The sequence below is a fragment of the Melopsittacus undulatus genome, chromosome 1, assembly GCF_012275295.1.
Source record: "Melopsittacus undulatus isolate bMelUnd1 chromosome 1, bMelUnd1.mat.Z, whole genome shotgun sequence".
In the NCBI taxonomy this organism is placed as follows: domain Eukaryota; kingdom Metazoa; phylum Chordata; class Aves; order Psittaciformes; family Psittaculidae; genus Melopsittacus; species Melopsittacus undulatus.
Genome location: NC_047527.1, coordinates 106678231 through 106690686, shown reverse-complemented (window position 1 = coordinate 106690686; position 12456 = coordinate 106678231). Strand labels below are relative to the sequence as shown.

At 36.4% G+C, this 12456-nt stretch overlaps 1 protein-coding gene across 1 annotated transcript in view; it reads left to right on the top strand.

The window, feature by feature from the left end:
- PTPRN2 (protein tyrosine phosphatase receptor type N2) overlaps nucleotides 1-12456 on the top strand; it is a 659546-nt gene that overhangs the window by 624370 nt on the left and 22720 nt on the right. Inside the window, exons 18-21 of the mRNA XM_031042861.2 lie at nucleotides 3144-3263; nucleotides 4363-4529; nucleotides 10125-10178; nucleotides 12229-12293. Of these exons, the coding sequence (XP_030898721.2) occupies nucleotides 3144-3263; nucleotides 4363-4529; nucleotides 10125-10178; nucleotides 12229-12293 (406 nt within the window). The remainder of the gene's footprint in view (nucleotides 1-3143; nucleotides 3264-4362; nucleotides 4530-10124; nucleotides 10179-12228; nucleotides 12294-12456) is intronic.

Genomic DNA, 12456 nt, shown 5'->3' with positions numbered 1-12456 from the left:
TGCTAAATAATCTAAATAAGTTTAGGGTTTTTTTATATATATATATATTACATATATATATATATATAAAGTATATTTACTTTCCATAGACACTATAGACAAATAAGGCATAATTTTGTTGGGCTCTACCTAAAAAGAAAAACTGCTCTAAGGACCTGATATTCTCCTTATTCTTATATCACATGCATTGACTTACTTTATATTGTGCATGCATACAAAGTTCAGAATTAAGTGAATTACTGTGAATTTGAAACCAAGCCTCCTCCTTTACTCTCCAAACCCAGCTGAAATGTCTCTTTGGTATCCAGATGCTCTTTGAAGGCTGTACTGGGATTGTGCAAAACAGGTCTGTGCTGTCTGTTCCTTTGTTTCAAAGACACACTTCTCAGGGCCACTTTCTAATACATGGCCATGTCCGGACAGGGCACATAACAAAGTACTAAGTGTTGGGAGCTTTTGAAAAACCCATCACCAAGTTAAAGATAGGGTAGTGAACAAGTGACAGTATAAAACTCCATGAACTGCCTTTGATTCATCCCATTTCTATGTTCCTTGGAAAGAAATCTGGGTAGCAGCCTGATGGTCTAATATTTAAGTTATCAAGGAAACAAAGAAAATGCTGTAGTCCTCCAGTCACAGACTGTGAGTCTTAGTGAAAATCCCATCTCAATGGTAAGCACAGGAGATGCAGTGACAATTGCTTGTAACAGGGATGATGGCACTAGATTGTATTGCCTCCTTGATTTAGTAGGTTTGACTTCTACATTTTCACACAATGACCTAAAAGAAATATTATACCCCAGAGTAACTTTGAAATTGTTTGTTTAAATTAACTTTCATTTGGATTTATGCTTAATAAAATCTTCAGAGATGCAGACAGCCCCTCTGTAATGAAATGCTGTATCTTTGAACCAATGAACAGGGTTGCCAAACTGTAAGGATTCCTCTCTAAATGAGTGGGCTTTTATAATGTTACACTTGGGTGGCACAAGCAGAGTGGTAGATGATTAGTTTATGGTCTAGATCATTGTATTTTTATTACACTCATAAAAACTGTGTTTCTCCTCATTTTCGTAATGGCTTCAATGAGCTTCTATACCTTCTAGAGGCACATTAAATCGTTATGTGATGAAAGTACTGATTTAGTGGGGCTAGTTTTAAAGTAAGATGCATGTTTTGAATTCTTATCTTAGTCTGATTGCTGACTAGAAAAGGTGAAACTACTTTAGAATGAATGAGATCTGTATCATCTTCCTTACATACAAAGAAGGTTCCCAGCTGTGGCCTAAAACAAATGCAGTACAAAAGATACAAATGATAAATCTACATCTGTCTGTAAAATAAATTAGCTGTCAATTTAAAGTATTTTAGCTGGCTTTGTGGCATTATGAGTTTCTAACAGGAGGGTGAGTGGATTACGGACATTTTTTTATTTAAAAATCTTTTTAAGGAAAAAGATGAAGAAGGTAAGGAAGATTATTTTTATTCCTTACATTCAGCTGTTTTTCCCCACTTCTGTTGAAATTGATAAATAACCCCATTCTCTGCAAACCCTAGATGCATTTCTCTAAATGAATTTCTAAGCTGGGTTTAAAAGTTGTTTTAATTATGTTGCAAAATGAAAAAAAAAAAAAGGAAGAAAAATGTAATTTGTTTCTCTACATGCAAGCTATTCTTAAAAGGGAAGACAACATCATTATCCCTGAATGGGAAACCTTTTTATTTGATATGTAATTAAAAAAAAATAATCCTTGAATTGAATGTATCATCTCATCTTTGCACAGTTTAGACAAAGGCCTTTTTTGTTTACAAAATTTACATGTCAATACAGTTGCTTATAAATATTTCTGTGAAATAAACATAACCCTTCACAAAAAGAGCAGTTTTCTCTTCATTCAGTAATTTTATATGCTAGCAAAAAGACAATGAAAGTTGTATGCAAATATAACATCAATGTACAGCATAATAATAACAGTTTTTAGTGATTATGCTGCTTGGTATTAATTCATAGGAGCCTTTTTGTTCAGCCATGGGCTGTGTTTGGAAGAAAGATATGCCAGACCAGAGCATCTTTGCTTGTTTGCTGTTTGTGGGAGATATCTGCAAATCCATTAGTTGAGGATGTGCTGGATTCCTGTATTCTACTCTGTGCCTAGTCTAAATTATTAAGCGATCATGCTGGTAGTGAAGAAACACTGTTTTCCTCTGTTTCTGCTGTACCTGTGCACTGAGTGCACCCTCTGCAGCAGGAGTTGGACTTCCCTTCTACCTCCAGAAAAAAAGAGGAAAAAAGAAAAAAGAGGGAGAAAAAATGGGAAAAGAGAGATGATAGAAAAGAGGGGAGAGAACAAAAAGAATAAGGAAAGAGAGGAGAAAGAGAATGAAAGAAAAGACAAAAATGAAAATAGAAAAAGAAAAGGAAAAGGGGAAAGGAAAAGAAAAAGAAAAAAGGAAGATTTTTTTTAAAAAAGGAAAAACAGAAAAGAAAGAAGAAAGAAGGAAGAAGAAAGAAAAAGTAATGGCCATTTGCAACAAATCTTTTATATATGTGTGTTTGGAGGAATGATTTCTTCATCTGAAATGTTTCTAGAAGAACAGATTTGATTTAGGTTTTTCCTGCCTTTTCCTCATTACTGTTGATCAGATCCAACTTTTATGATTGTTTCAGCAATGCCATACTGTAATACCTTTTGCTACATGGCAAACTGTAAAACAACACAGGGTTGAGGACACAAGCAGGTTTCATCACAAGTGACTTTAGTAGGTCTGTACTGCTTTAGTATTAAATATCAAATCCCAAATAACTGTGTGTCCTGCAAGCGTCATTCCCTGTTCCCTTTGTGGATCTTAAAGTTCGACAGAAAAACAGCTGAACACAGTACCAGGAACAAGGAGAGGTTTTGTGGAAGACCCTAACTGAAATTGTGGGAAATTCTTTAATATTTCATGGACTCCTGCAAAATATGGTGCCAGTTTATTCAGGGATTTGAAAGCAGCTGCAGAGTAAAAGTGTCTAATGAAAATGAAATAAATTTCCTGTGAATGGAATAAATTTTGATTGTGTGTCTGAGTGCAGTAATTATACATGTCACGCAGTAATTAGGCAGTCACAATGTGGCCACGGTGTCTTTCTTTGTCTGCAGATGGTCTGGGAGAACGGCTGTGTCGTTATTGTCATGCTGACACCCCTCGTGGAAAACGGAGTCAAACAGTGCTACCACTATTGGCCAGATGAAGGGTCAAACCTCTACCACATCTATGAGGTACCTAGCAGAATATCTGGTTGTAAACGTGACAGTAAGTGCACGGGTTGATATCGTTGGTTTCATGTGGGACAAAATGGTGTTTAAGCCGAGCTAACCTGGAGGTTGAGCTGAGGCTCTTAAATGCACTTCGTGTGCCTTCAAGTAGTTTTGGATTTGTAGAAAATGCAAGTGCAGTTTTAATAGCTGAATAAAATCTAGTAAATTGTGAGCCAAGTATTACAATGAAAACGTGGACAATAATTTGGTGTTTCAAATGGTTTTTCAAGTAGCTGAAATATAAAAGTGTGTATTTATTTTTTTACAGGAAACATAGTATTTTTAGAACTAGTGAATTTTAAAAGCCTCTATATATCTCTAGTAATTAACACTATCTATTTTTACCTCCGGCTTCAGTCACAACAACAAATATATATTTTTATTTTCTGCTTTACGTTTCTAGCCCAAAATATCACATCATCAATTTGTTGTAGTGTAACATGGACAGTGGCTGTCAGATTTTTCCAGTTGTCCAGCTGAGCAGAGGAGGAAAATAATACCGCAGTGCCAAATACGAAGAATAGGAAAATGTGAAGGAATACTGTTGTTTATACTAAAATGTTCACAAACCCGTTGTCAGAAAAAATAAACTCTGCAAATAACCTGCATTTTTAATGCTTATTTTTCTACATAGCAGAAGAAGCTGACTTTTCACTTCTCATATGAATTCAACGCAGATTTTTAAGACCTCTGAGAGTGGCCCGGGCAGTGCATTGTGGACATTTCTGTGTAGAAAGCAACTGGAGTCTAGCACATTTTCAGGCAGTGTCTTTTGTATTCACATAAAAATATAGTTTCAATTTAGTGATTTTTCCTTTTTCATTAAGACTGTCAAGAATTTTTTCTTATGTTTTCAATAAAATGACAATGACAGCTGACCCCTTTCTTGACAGCTATATTGACTGCTAAAACAAAATATTTTCCCAGCACTGGCCAATTTACTAATGAAAGTAAAACTCATGCAATTCCTTCATTTCATACATCTTATACCTGCAATCCTGAATGTGTGGCTTGCAACTGAGATTGCTGATCTTTGTTTGTTCTTTCCTGTGGAGTGTAGGTAAACCTTGTCTCTGAGCACATCTGGTGCGAGGATTTCCTTGTGAGGAGCTTCTACCTGAAGAACCTGCAGACAAACGAGACGCGCACAGTGACACAGTTCCACTTCCTCAGCTGGAATGATCAGAGGGTTCCTGCTTCCACAAGATCACTTCTGGATTTCCGCAGGTAAAGCACAAAGTATTACAGTTTGTTTAAGACCATACAGATCTGAGAAACTAAATTAGTCCTTTTACTTGTCCTTTAAATATTTCTTGCTTGAAAAGGGAGTCCTCAGCCTGTGATGCCACAATGCTAAACTAACACAAAAATCTGCAGTAGGTTGATGTATAATGTTGTTTCACACATAGATGTTGCCTGGTTTTAGGACATACTCATTTCCCTTTTAGAGGTAGATAGCTTTTCTCCCTTTGTTCAGCTCCTCAGTGCTTCTGTATTTCTTTGTTTTCCAAGTATTTATCCATTCTGCAACTTTCAGGCTTTTGGTGTGGCTCCCCTAAGATCCTTATTGCAGGAATCTCGCAAATCAGTAGTATAAGCACGCTTGGGAAAAAAAATCACAATGGAGTCATATGCCAATAACAGCATTGCCATGAGAGCATTTGCTCATAAGGATCAAACAGTAAGGTCTGTAGACCTTCTTTGTCTGCAAGAAGGTGGAAATTTGAGAAAGCAGATGAAAGTGTTGACAAAGCGTACCCTCTGGAATTTTCAAGAAAGTCAACGTGGCTTTAAAATACAAATATACAAAGGCAAAACCTGTGAAAGTCCTTGCCACCTTCTCTAATGTTTGCTGTGCCTATCTAAATTTTAATTTGAAAATTAAAGCCATGCATGATAAATACTGGTCTGAAATAATCTTCATTTGATTGCAAACTGTGCCCAGTGCCTCATGTGTAGGTGTGCTAATCCACAGCGATGTGCTTATGACTAATGAATCTCTGGGAGGTTTGGGGAGCTGGTTCTCAATCCACAAGCAGCCTGTGGGATCGCATGTTTTCATCTCTGTACTACAATATCACCTACAACCCCCCAAAGTGATTAGAAGGGGCTCAGTGCTCAAAAGGTCCAAACTTCTTTCAATATGTGCTGGGAGCTCTGGCTGATGCCAGTCAGATTTACGCATCTGCACCTAAGGGGGAGAAACTGGCGTATATCCAAAGGGAGCTGTTTGTACAGTTCTCTGTTGGCAGAATTTTACCCTTAAAAATTTAGGACTAAATGCCACCCTTCATCCATCAGTATTCTCAAAGATATTGCAAGGCTCTTCAAAGCAGAGAGTCATCTCACGTGGTGCAGGTCAAGTAACAATACAGCTGTACTGCATCACTAGGAGCAATGGCTAGGTAAGAATAGAAAGCTATGCTACACAGTAGCAACACAAAAGAAATTGTGAAGGAATGAAGCACAGCCATAGGATGGAGTTGAAACTGTAATTGAATTTTCAAGGTTTTCTTCTTTGGGTTCAAATTTTACTATGATTTTTATAGGTTGATTTCCCTTTGCTTTGGTACCAAGGAAGTTGCCTGTTGTGAATTTCTGTAGAAGAAAATCTGAACTGGTTCCTTTAAGCTGTGTGAGGCTGCAGCACAGAGCCAACACAGCATCTGATTTTACTCTTTCTGAAGTTAGTGGGAAAGCTGCTAGGAATTCTAACTAGACTATAAATGAGCCTGTACAGCCAGGACATCTGAATTTCGGAACACCTCAACTCTGAGTTGCTTCAGTAAGAGCTGAGGTCCCTGCATGAACTGCAGGATTAGATCTCCAGAAAGTCAGAGTTCGCATCTCCAAGAAAGTACTTCTTAGCGTGACATCGTGGAAGGGTTAAATAGCCATGTAGAAGAAGTGTTGTGCAATACTTTGAAAAAGAAAAATGATAACTAGGTGAGAAAAGTAGTGGAGCTGCCATTCTTTGTATTTGAAGCCAGTATGAGAATGAACCTGTTAAGATTTAATTGAATTCTGAGTGTTCATTTCATATGTATTCACAGTCCAGGGTAGGGTACTGTAATCATTTGCTACGTGCAGATTTTGTACAATGAACTCATAATACTGAATGCATAGTAAAATTCCTCCTGAAAAGGAATTTTGTCATGCACAATAACTGGTTTATGAATTTCAGTTTTCTTGGTCATCTGACTTTGCTGATTTCTTTTTATTTTTTTTTAATGACAAAAAACCTAATGCACTATTGCTAAAATAATGTATTTGGAATTCATTTGTACAACCCATGTTTTGCACCTGAAGCTTCCTATTCAAAGTACAAACTCCATTGAATTACAACAGCTGAGTCACAAAGGCCCCACAATAAATGTCTGATAGCGCTACCACACTCATAGTAAGGTAGCTCAAGGAAGGGGCTGCTCTCATTTCTCTTAATCTTATCTATGTTTTTATGTGCATTCAGTGTGTTTGTATATATATATGGATATGTGTGTATATTTATATATTCACATACATATATGAAATTAAGCATATACATAACCAACCCTCTATTTTTTTATAATTCATCGCCAAGAAAAATTGGATTCCCAAAATTACCTTGCCCAGAGTCTGTGGAAATATGGACCTTAAAATTTTTATTTAAGTAAATTTTACAAGTCTCTTTGAAAACTGAAAGCTTACATTTCTCTTACTATGTATCAGACAGTGTTTTAGATGATTTTGCATCTAGCAGATACATTAAACTTTGCAGAATTATCTACCATACTTTCATAACATTGGTACAAATTGCAAAAAAAGAGATTATTCTATATATTTTTAAAATCTGTGCCAAAGACAGTCCCTGAGAGGTGAGGCTACTACAGAAACCACTGGTCAGTTTTAAATGCTTCTGGAGTCCTAATTTCATTTTGAACAATAGACCAATCATTATTGCTCTGGACTAGCTTGTTAGTCATGCACTGATATGTGTCATTAAATATTTCTCGAGCCCAGAGGGAGCACATTTACACTTTAAAGAGGGACTGCTAAGCTAAAAGATAATTAGCATCACATGTGAGGGCTTTGCTTAAAATATATATCTACTATGCTATCACTTCTCGCTGTGTGCAATGGCATTTACTAACACTGCTCACTTTAAAAATGGACAAATTCTTATTTTGCCAGCTAATTAGCGGTTGCCAGTGTCATTTTTGTGATGTTGCAGCTAGTAATATGAGCCCAGTTGCATAGTCACAAAAGTGATCATTGGAAACTGTGACTCTGCTGCAGGGACAATGTGGGAAACCCCTTTTCTGAGCCTCTAACGACCTCTGACCTTTGCTTGCTGATGGTTTGCATGATGATTTCTTTTTCACTCAATGAGCCAAGGGTTGGTTTGTATTACTAATCATTCTTTCTGAGTTAATTCTTCCTGTATATGTATATATATAATATATATTTTCTTCAACATTTAAGAACTTTGCTTACTGATGAATTTTTCAGCTCACTCTCATTAGCCAGAACTAAGAATGAAATGAGATGTTGCTGCACTTCTAAATATTTTCGTAAACTATATATAGACAAATCTATGAACCAGCTGGATTGAAACCCTTTGTTATAATGTGTTTTCTGAAATGTGTGATAATGAAAATGTTTGAAACGCCTTCAATAAAACTGACAAACATAAGGTGTCTTTCCCTAACATGTGTCTCTGGCTGTCTGATTTACTGAGAGGTCTGATTTACTGATAGGTTGAGATAGAGTTTCTCATTGAAATTATATTAGGACTTTGGTAGATGGCTAGTCACAACATGAAAATATCTTATTACTGATGACATACAAGGAACAAAGGAACCACACAAGCAGAAAAAGAAATGGGAAACACCCCTTTGTAGTTATAAGTTTTTATTTAATACCTTAAATGCAGAAACAACTCTTTACTAATGCACATGATGGGGGTGGAGGGGATGGGACGATGACCAGCTGCACATAGGAGAATGCAGACTGCTTTTGACAGACATCTTTGCAGATGTTTTAAATATAATTTACAGTACAATACAAAAGAACTAATATCAGCCTTTATATTGTATAGAAGGAGTAGATCCTCAGATATGTTCACCAAGAACTGAATGGTCCATTCATGTAAAAACTCTCTTACAGCTTAAGTCACTGAAGTTTTGCTTGGTAGTGCCTCCATGTGTATGCATTTATAGACATTATAAATGGTCCATTTAACTTCTAAAGTCAGGTGCTTCTGAATGTCTTGTCACTTATTTCATCAAACAGTCTTCTACTGCATTAATTACTTACATCCAAGGAATATAAATAGAGGCAGAATGTCTCTGCAAGTATGATTTACATCAGTAAGCGAAAGAGTAAGAATTGTGAAAAAAATCCTGAATTCTAATGTTTAAACGGAATCATTGCACGAATATTGTTAACAAGTTTGGTTTGAAACTTAAATAATAAAAAGCAGAATGTGAAAACACAGCTTCTTGGGACAACACCAACATCTCCATGGCCTGTTTGGGTTGAGTTCCAGGTATCTTGACTTCTTGTCAGATTTAGAAGTTTAGGCATCTGTAGTCTATACTGTAAGCAATGTTTAAAGATATGTGCATGTTTTCACAGCACAGATGTTAGTGAATAGATGAACAGCCAAGAACTAAATGATTCAGTAGGTTAGTTATGCTTTAAAATTCATAATATCATTGTACCACGGTTGCCAAATTCCAGCAGCTCACTTCAGTTTATCAGTCAGGATCCTATAAAACACTGCTGAGCTAGGAACTCTTGTAGGGTCTGGTAACCCCTTGGAAGCTACCCTATGAAAAGGTTTTATAGGAAACCTAACTCCAATAAACTCAAACATCTCATCAAGTAAATTGAATTAAAGGTTTTGATTTCCTGAAGCAATGCTTTCCAATTTTAGCCTTTATTCAGCTTGTCTTGTTAACATATGTGTGCATATTTTATGTTTTTGGGGGCTTGTAACATACTTGACATGCAAAATATATCCTAGAAGAGAAGAGAGAGTTTGGGATTTTGTTTTTTGTAAGGCAATTTAAATAGATCTAAACCAGTTTTGTGGGCTCTATTCCTAGATTGAGTATCTTGGTTTGCTTCAACACCAGTTAATTCCTTCATTGAATTTACATACCAGCAGACCTGTTCTGTAGCTGTACTTTTATTGATTGATTTCACATAGATTCTCTTGCCACTGAGAATGTATAACTAGGAAGGTGTGAAAGACAATAGTGTGTAAATATTAAAAATATAAGACTTCTGCACTGGAACCAAAGCAGTAAAGCTTACTGATGGGTTTAGTTATTTTTACCACAGTAGGTTATATTTTAGAATTTTGTGAGAAACTTTTCAGGAGTTGGTATTTGTCTTTCTGAAGAGAACTGGTTTAACAAATCAGCACATACTGTACAAAGTATGCTGGAATAGCCTTTTTAGTTTTGGATTCAGTTTGATGCTCTTTGATATTTCTTTGAACAAGCTCATGAACTCAAAGTTGGCTTGAAAATTAAAGCATCTCAAGAAAATCTTAGTTTTGGAGCTAAGACATGAGACATTTGAGAAAACAGCTCATTTATTTTGGCTAGCCAACAACGATAATGGGATGTTTTCTGGGATTTCTACAGCAGCAAAGCAGAAGCAAACTTGATACAGGATTATGTATGTAACAACTGCTTGTTATATAAGGAAATTATCAACCTGACTCTTTAAAGTCTGCAATATTTGGGTTTTCTTTTTGCTTATTTTTGACAGTTGGCAAAAGAAGCAGTATGTAATGTGCTCAATTAATTTTTTGTGTCTGTTTTATTTCAGAAAAGTAAACAAGTGCTACAGGGGTCGCTCTTGTCCAGTAGTTGTTCACTGCAGGCAAGTACAATTTCTAAAATAGCTTTAGAGAGATTTTTATGTGTAAGAATTTTATATAGACATAAACGATATGGGCAAATTGAAGCTTTAGATGAATCACTAAATGGATAGTGAGGTAGGCTGAAGGTGTTACGTGTAATTCAGCTGGGTTTTAATACTAATTAATAGTTGGGATCTGTTTTCATAATAAAATAACCCTTTCCTATGATTTTATAGATGTGCCAAGACTTGTTAATGTATGGCCACCTTTTCCAACACAAGTAACATTTCAATTTCATAAATCTCCTTCAAAATGATAGTGTTTGCTTGCATTCCCTCCCAGTTTAGTCTATTTTATTAACATTCAATTACGGTTTATTCCTTTTTTGCTTGCTATTAGTGGTCATGGTAAGAGGAGAGCAATGTAAGGGAATAAAAACCTACTCAGAGATTGAGTAATCCTTTAAGCACAGTTTATCTTTAGGCCTGACAGTCTGATAGATGCACACAAAAGCTACTGGGCAGGCCAATGGAACACTTTATAATAATAATGTTAATGTTTGGTTTTGCCATTGGAGATCCTAAGGAGAATGTTGCACTCATTTATTGATAATATTCTTGTAGATAAGGAAGATAGAAAACCAGCCCTGCTAAGAGGCAGGTTGTTTGGCACGTGGCACTCCACTTTGGGTGGAAGTGAGGAGGGAAAGGATACGTTTCTCATGTGTGGCTCAACAGGGTTCCACTGGTTGCAAGGAGGCCCTCTGCAGAGGTGAATGCTCTGGAGGAGGCTTGTCTGCATTGCACTCAGGAAGCCTGAGAAAAGAAACATGTGATGCAGAATGAAGAGCCTTCAAGTTTCTTCCTCTTTCCTTACTGTGATGGATGGAAATGTCTACTATCAGCTCAGTAGTTTTTATTGGGCCTGATCACTACCTTGTTTCTCATTATTCAGCTTAACTAATAAGATTGTGTCTTTGTTCCCTTCATAGACATAAAAAAAAATTATTACCATTACCTCTTTTTCTCTAAGCAGTGATCTAGTAACTGAAAAAAACCCTGTGTCTACAGAGACTTAACAAAAAATTAAGTTTCAGTGCCTGCCTGTAGACAGAATGTGATAACACGCTTCATGCTGTTCTATTATTTTTCTTTTCATTAATTTTTGTACACAAATTGAGCTATCAATAAAAATAATGGCTTAATTAATAAAGCTACATACCAGTCTAATTGGTCACACATGCACCTTTGTAAAAATTTTGGGGAGGGAAAGAATAAAAAGCTTTTACTTAAAAGTCTTAATTATGTTTGCTAACAGCAGCTCTAAAAGAGCATCGCACTGGCAATTACACGTTGCTCTCTGAAAGGGACACAAGCTGCATTCAGATGAGAAATCTTCACCCCTCCCAAGGCTTGGCCTCACATCTCTGAGGAAGGGCTGATGGTACAAACAAAAGTTAAAGCTGTTTCTTAGGAATTGTACAATATTTTTTTCTGGGTTTTGCAACTAAGAATTAAAGGGAAAAGTAAAAAGAAAGACTAAACTTCTTGTGATGTATAGTGAAGAAAGATTACCCTCAGTAATCAAATATTTTGGTTCTCAAGCAGGTCTCTATATGCATTCTCTCTGACTACTGTGTTAAAAATACAATCAGCAACACTGTGAGATGTTTTGGATAGTGTTCTGGTCTAACTTATTCTGTGGTTCTTGATCACATATACAAGTGACTATAAGCTCATTATATGTACACTTTTTGAACAGAAATGATATCCTGTTTTGGGGTTAGTGACTTTTCCACTGTTTAAAATGCTTTTCTTGCAGAAGCACAACTTGGCTTAAAAAAGTCAGAACGGAGTCCTGTTACCTGTGCAGGCTAATAGTTAATTTTCCACAAACAGCTTGTGTTAATTCAGTGCAAGCTTTCTCTCCTCTCTCAGTATCCTACTTTAGCCCCTTGCCTCTCCTCTTCCCCCATGTGTAACAGTATAACACTGAGGGCAGGTGCCTTCATGTTAAGTCTAGATGCACATTGATAGGCTTTATTTTTTTCTTTTCCCTTTCTGTTGGCAGTGATGGTGCGGGAAGAAGTGGAACCTACATTCTAATTGACATGGTTCTCAATAAAATGGCCAAAGGTGAGAATCAAAAGGCTTGTTACTTCCTTGGTACTGAAAGATGTGCTTGTGTTGCCATGACAACGCAGGGAGCAATATTCACAGAAAATCTGAGAATAAATTAGAGGTGAATTGCACTCTTTCCTGAGCATTCTTAAGTTTTATTTTCATAGCAATTTCAAAC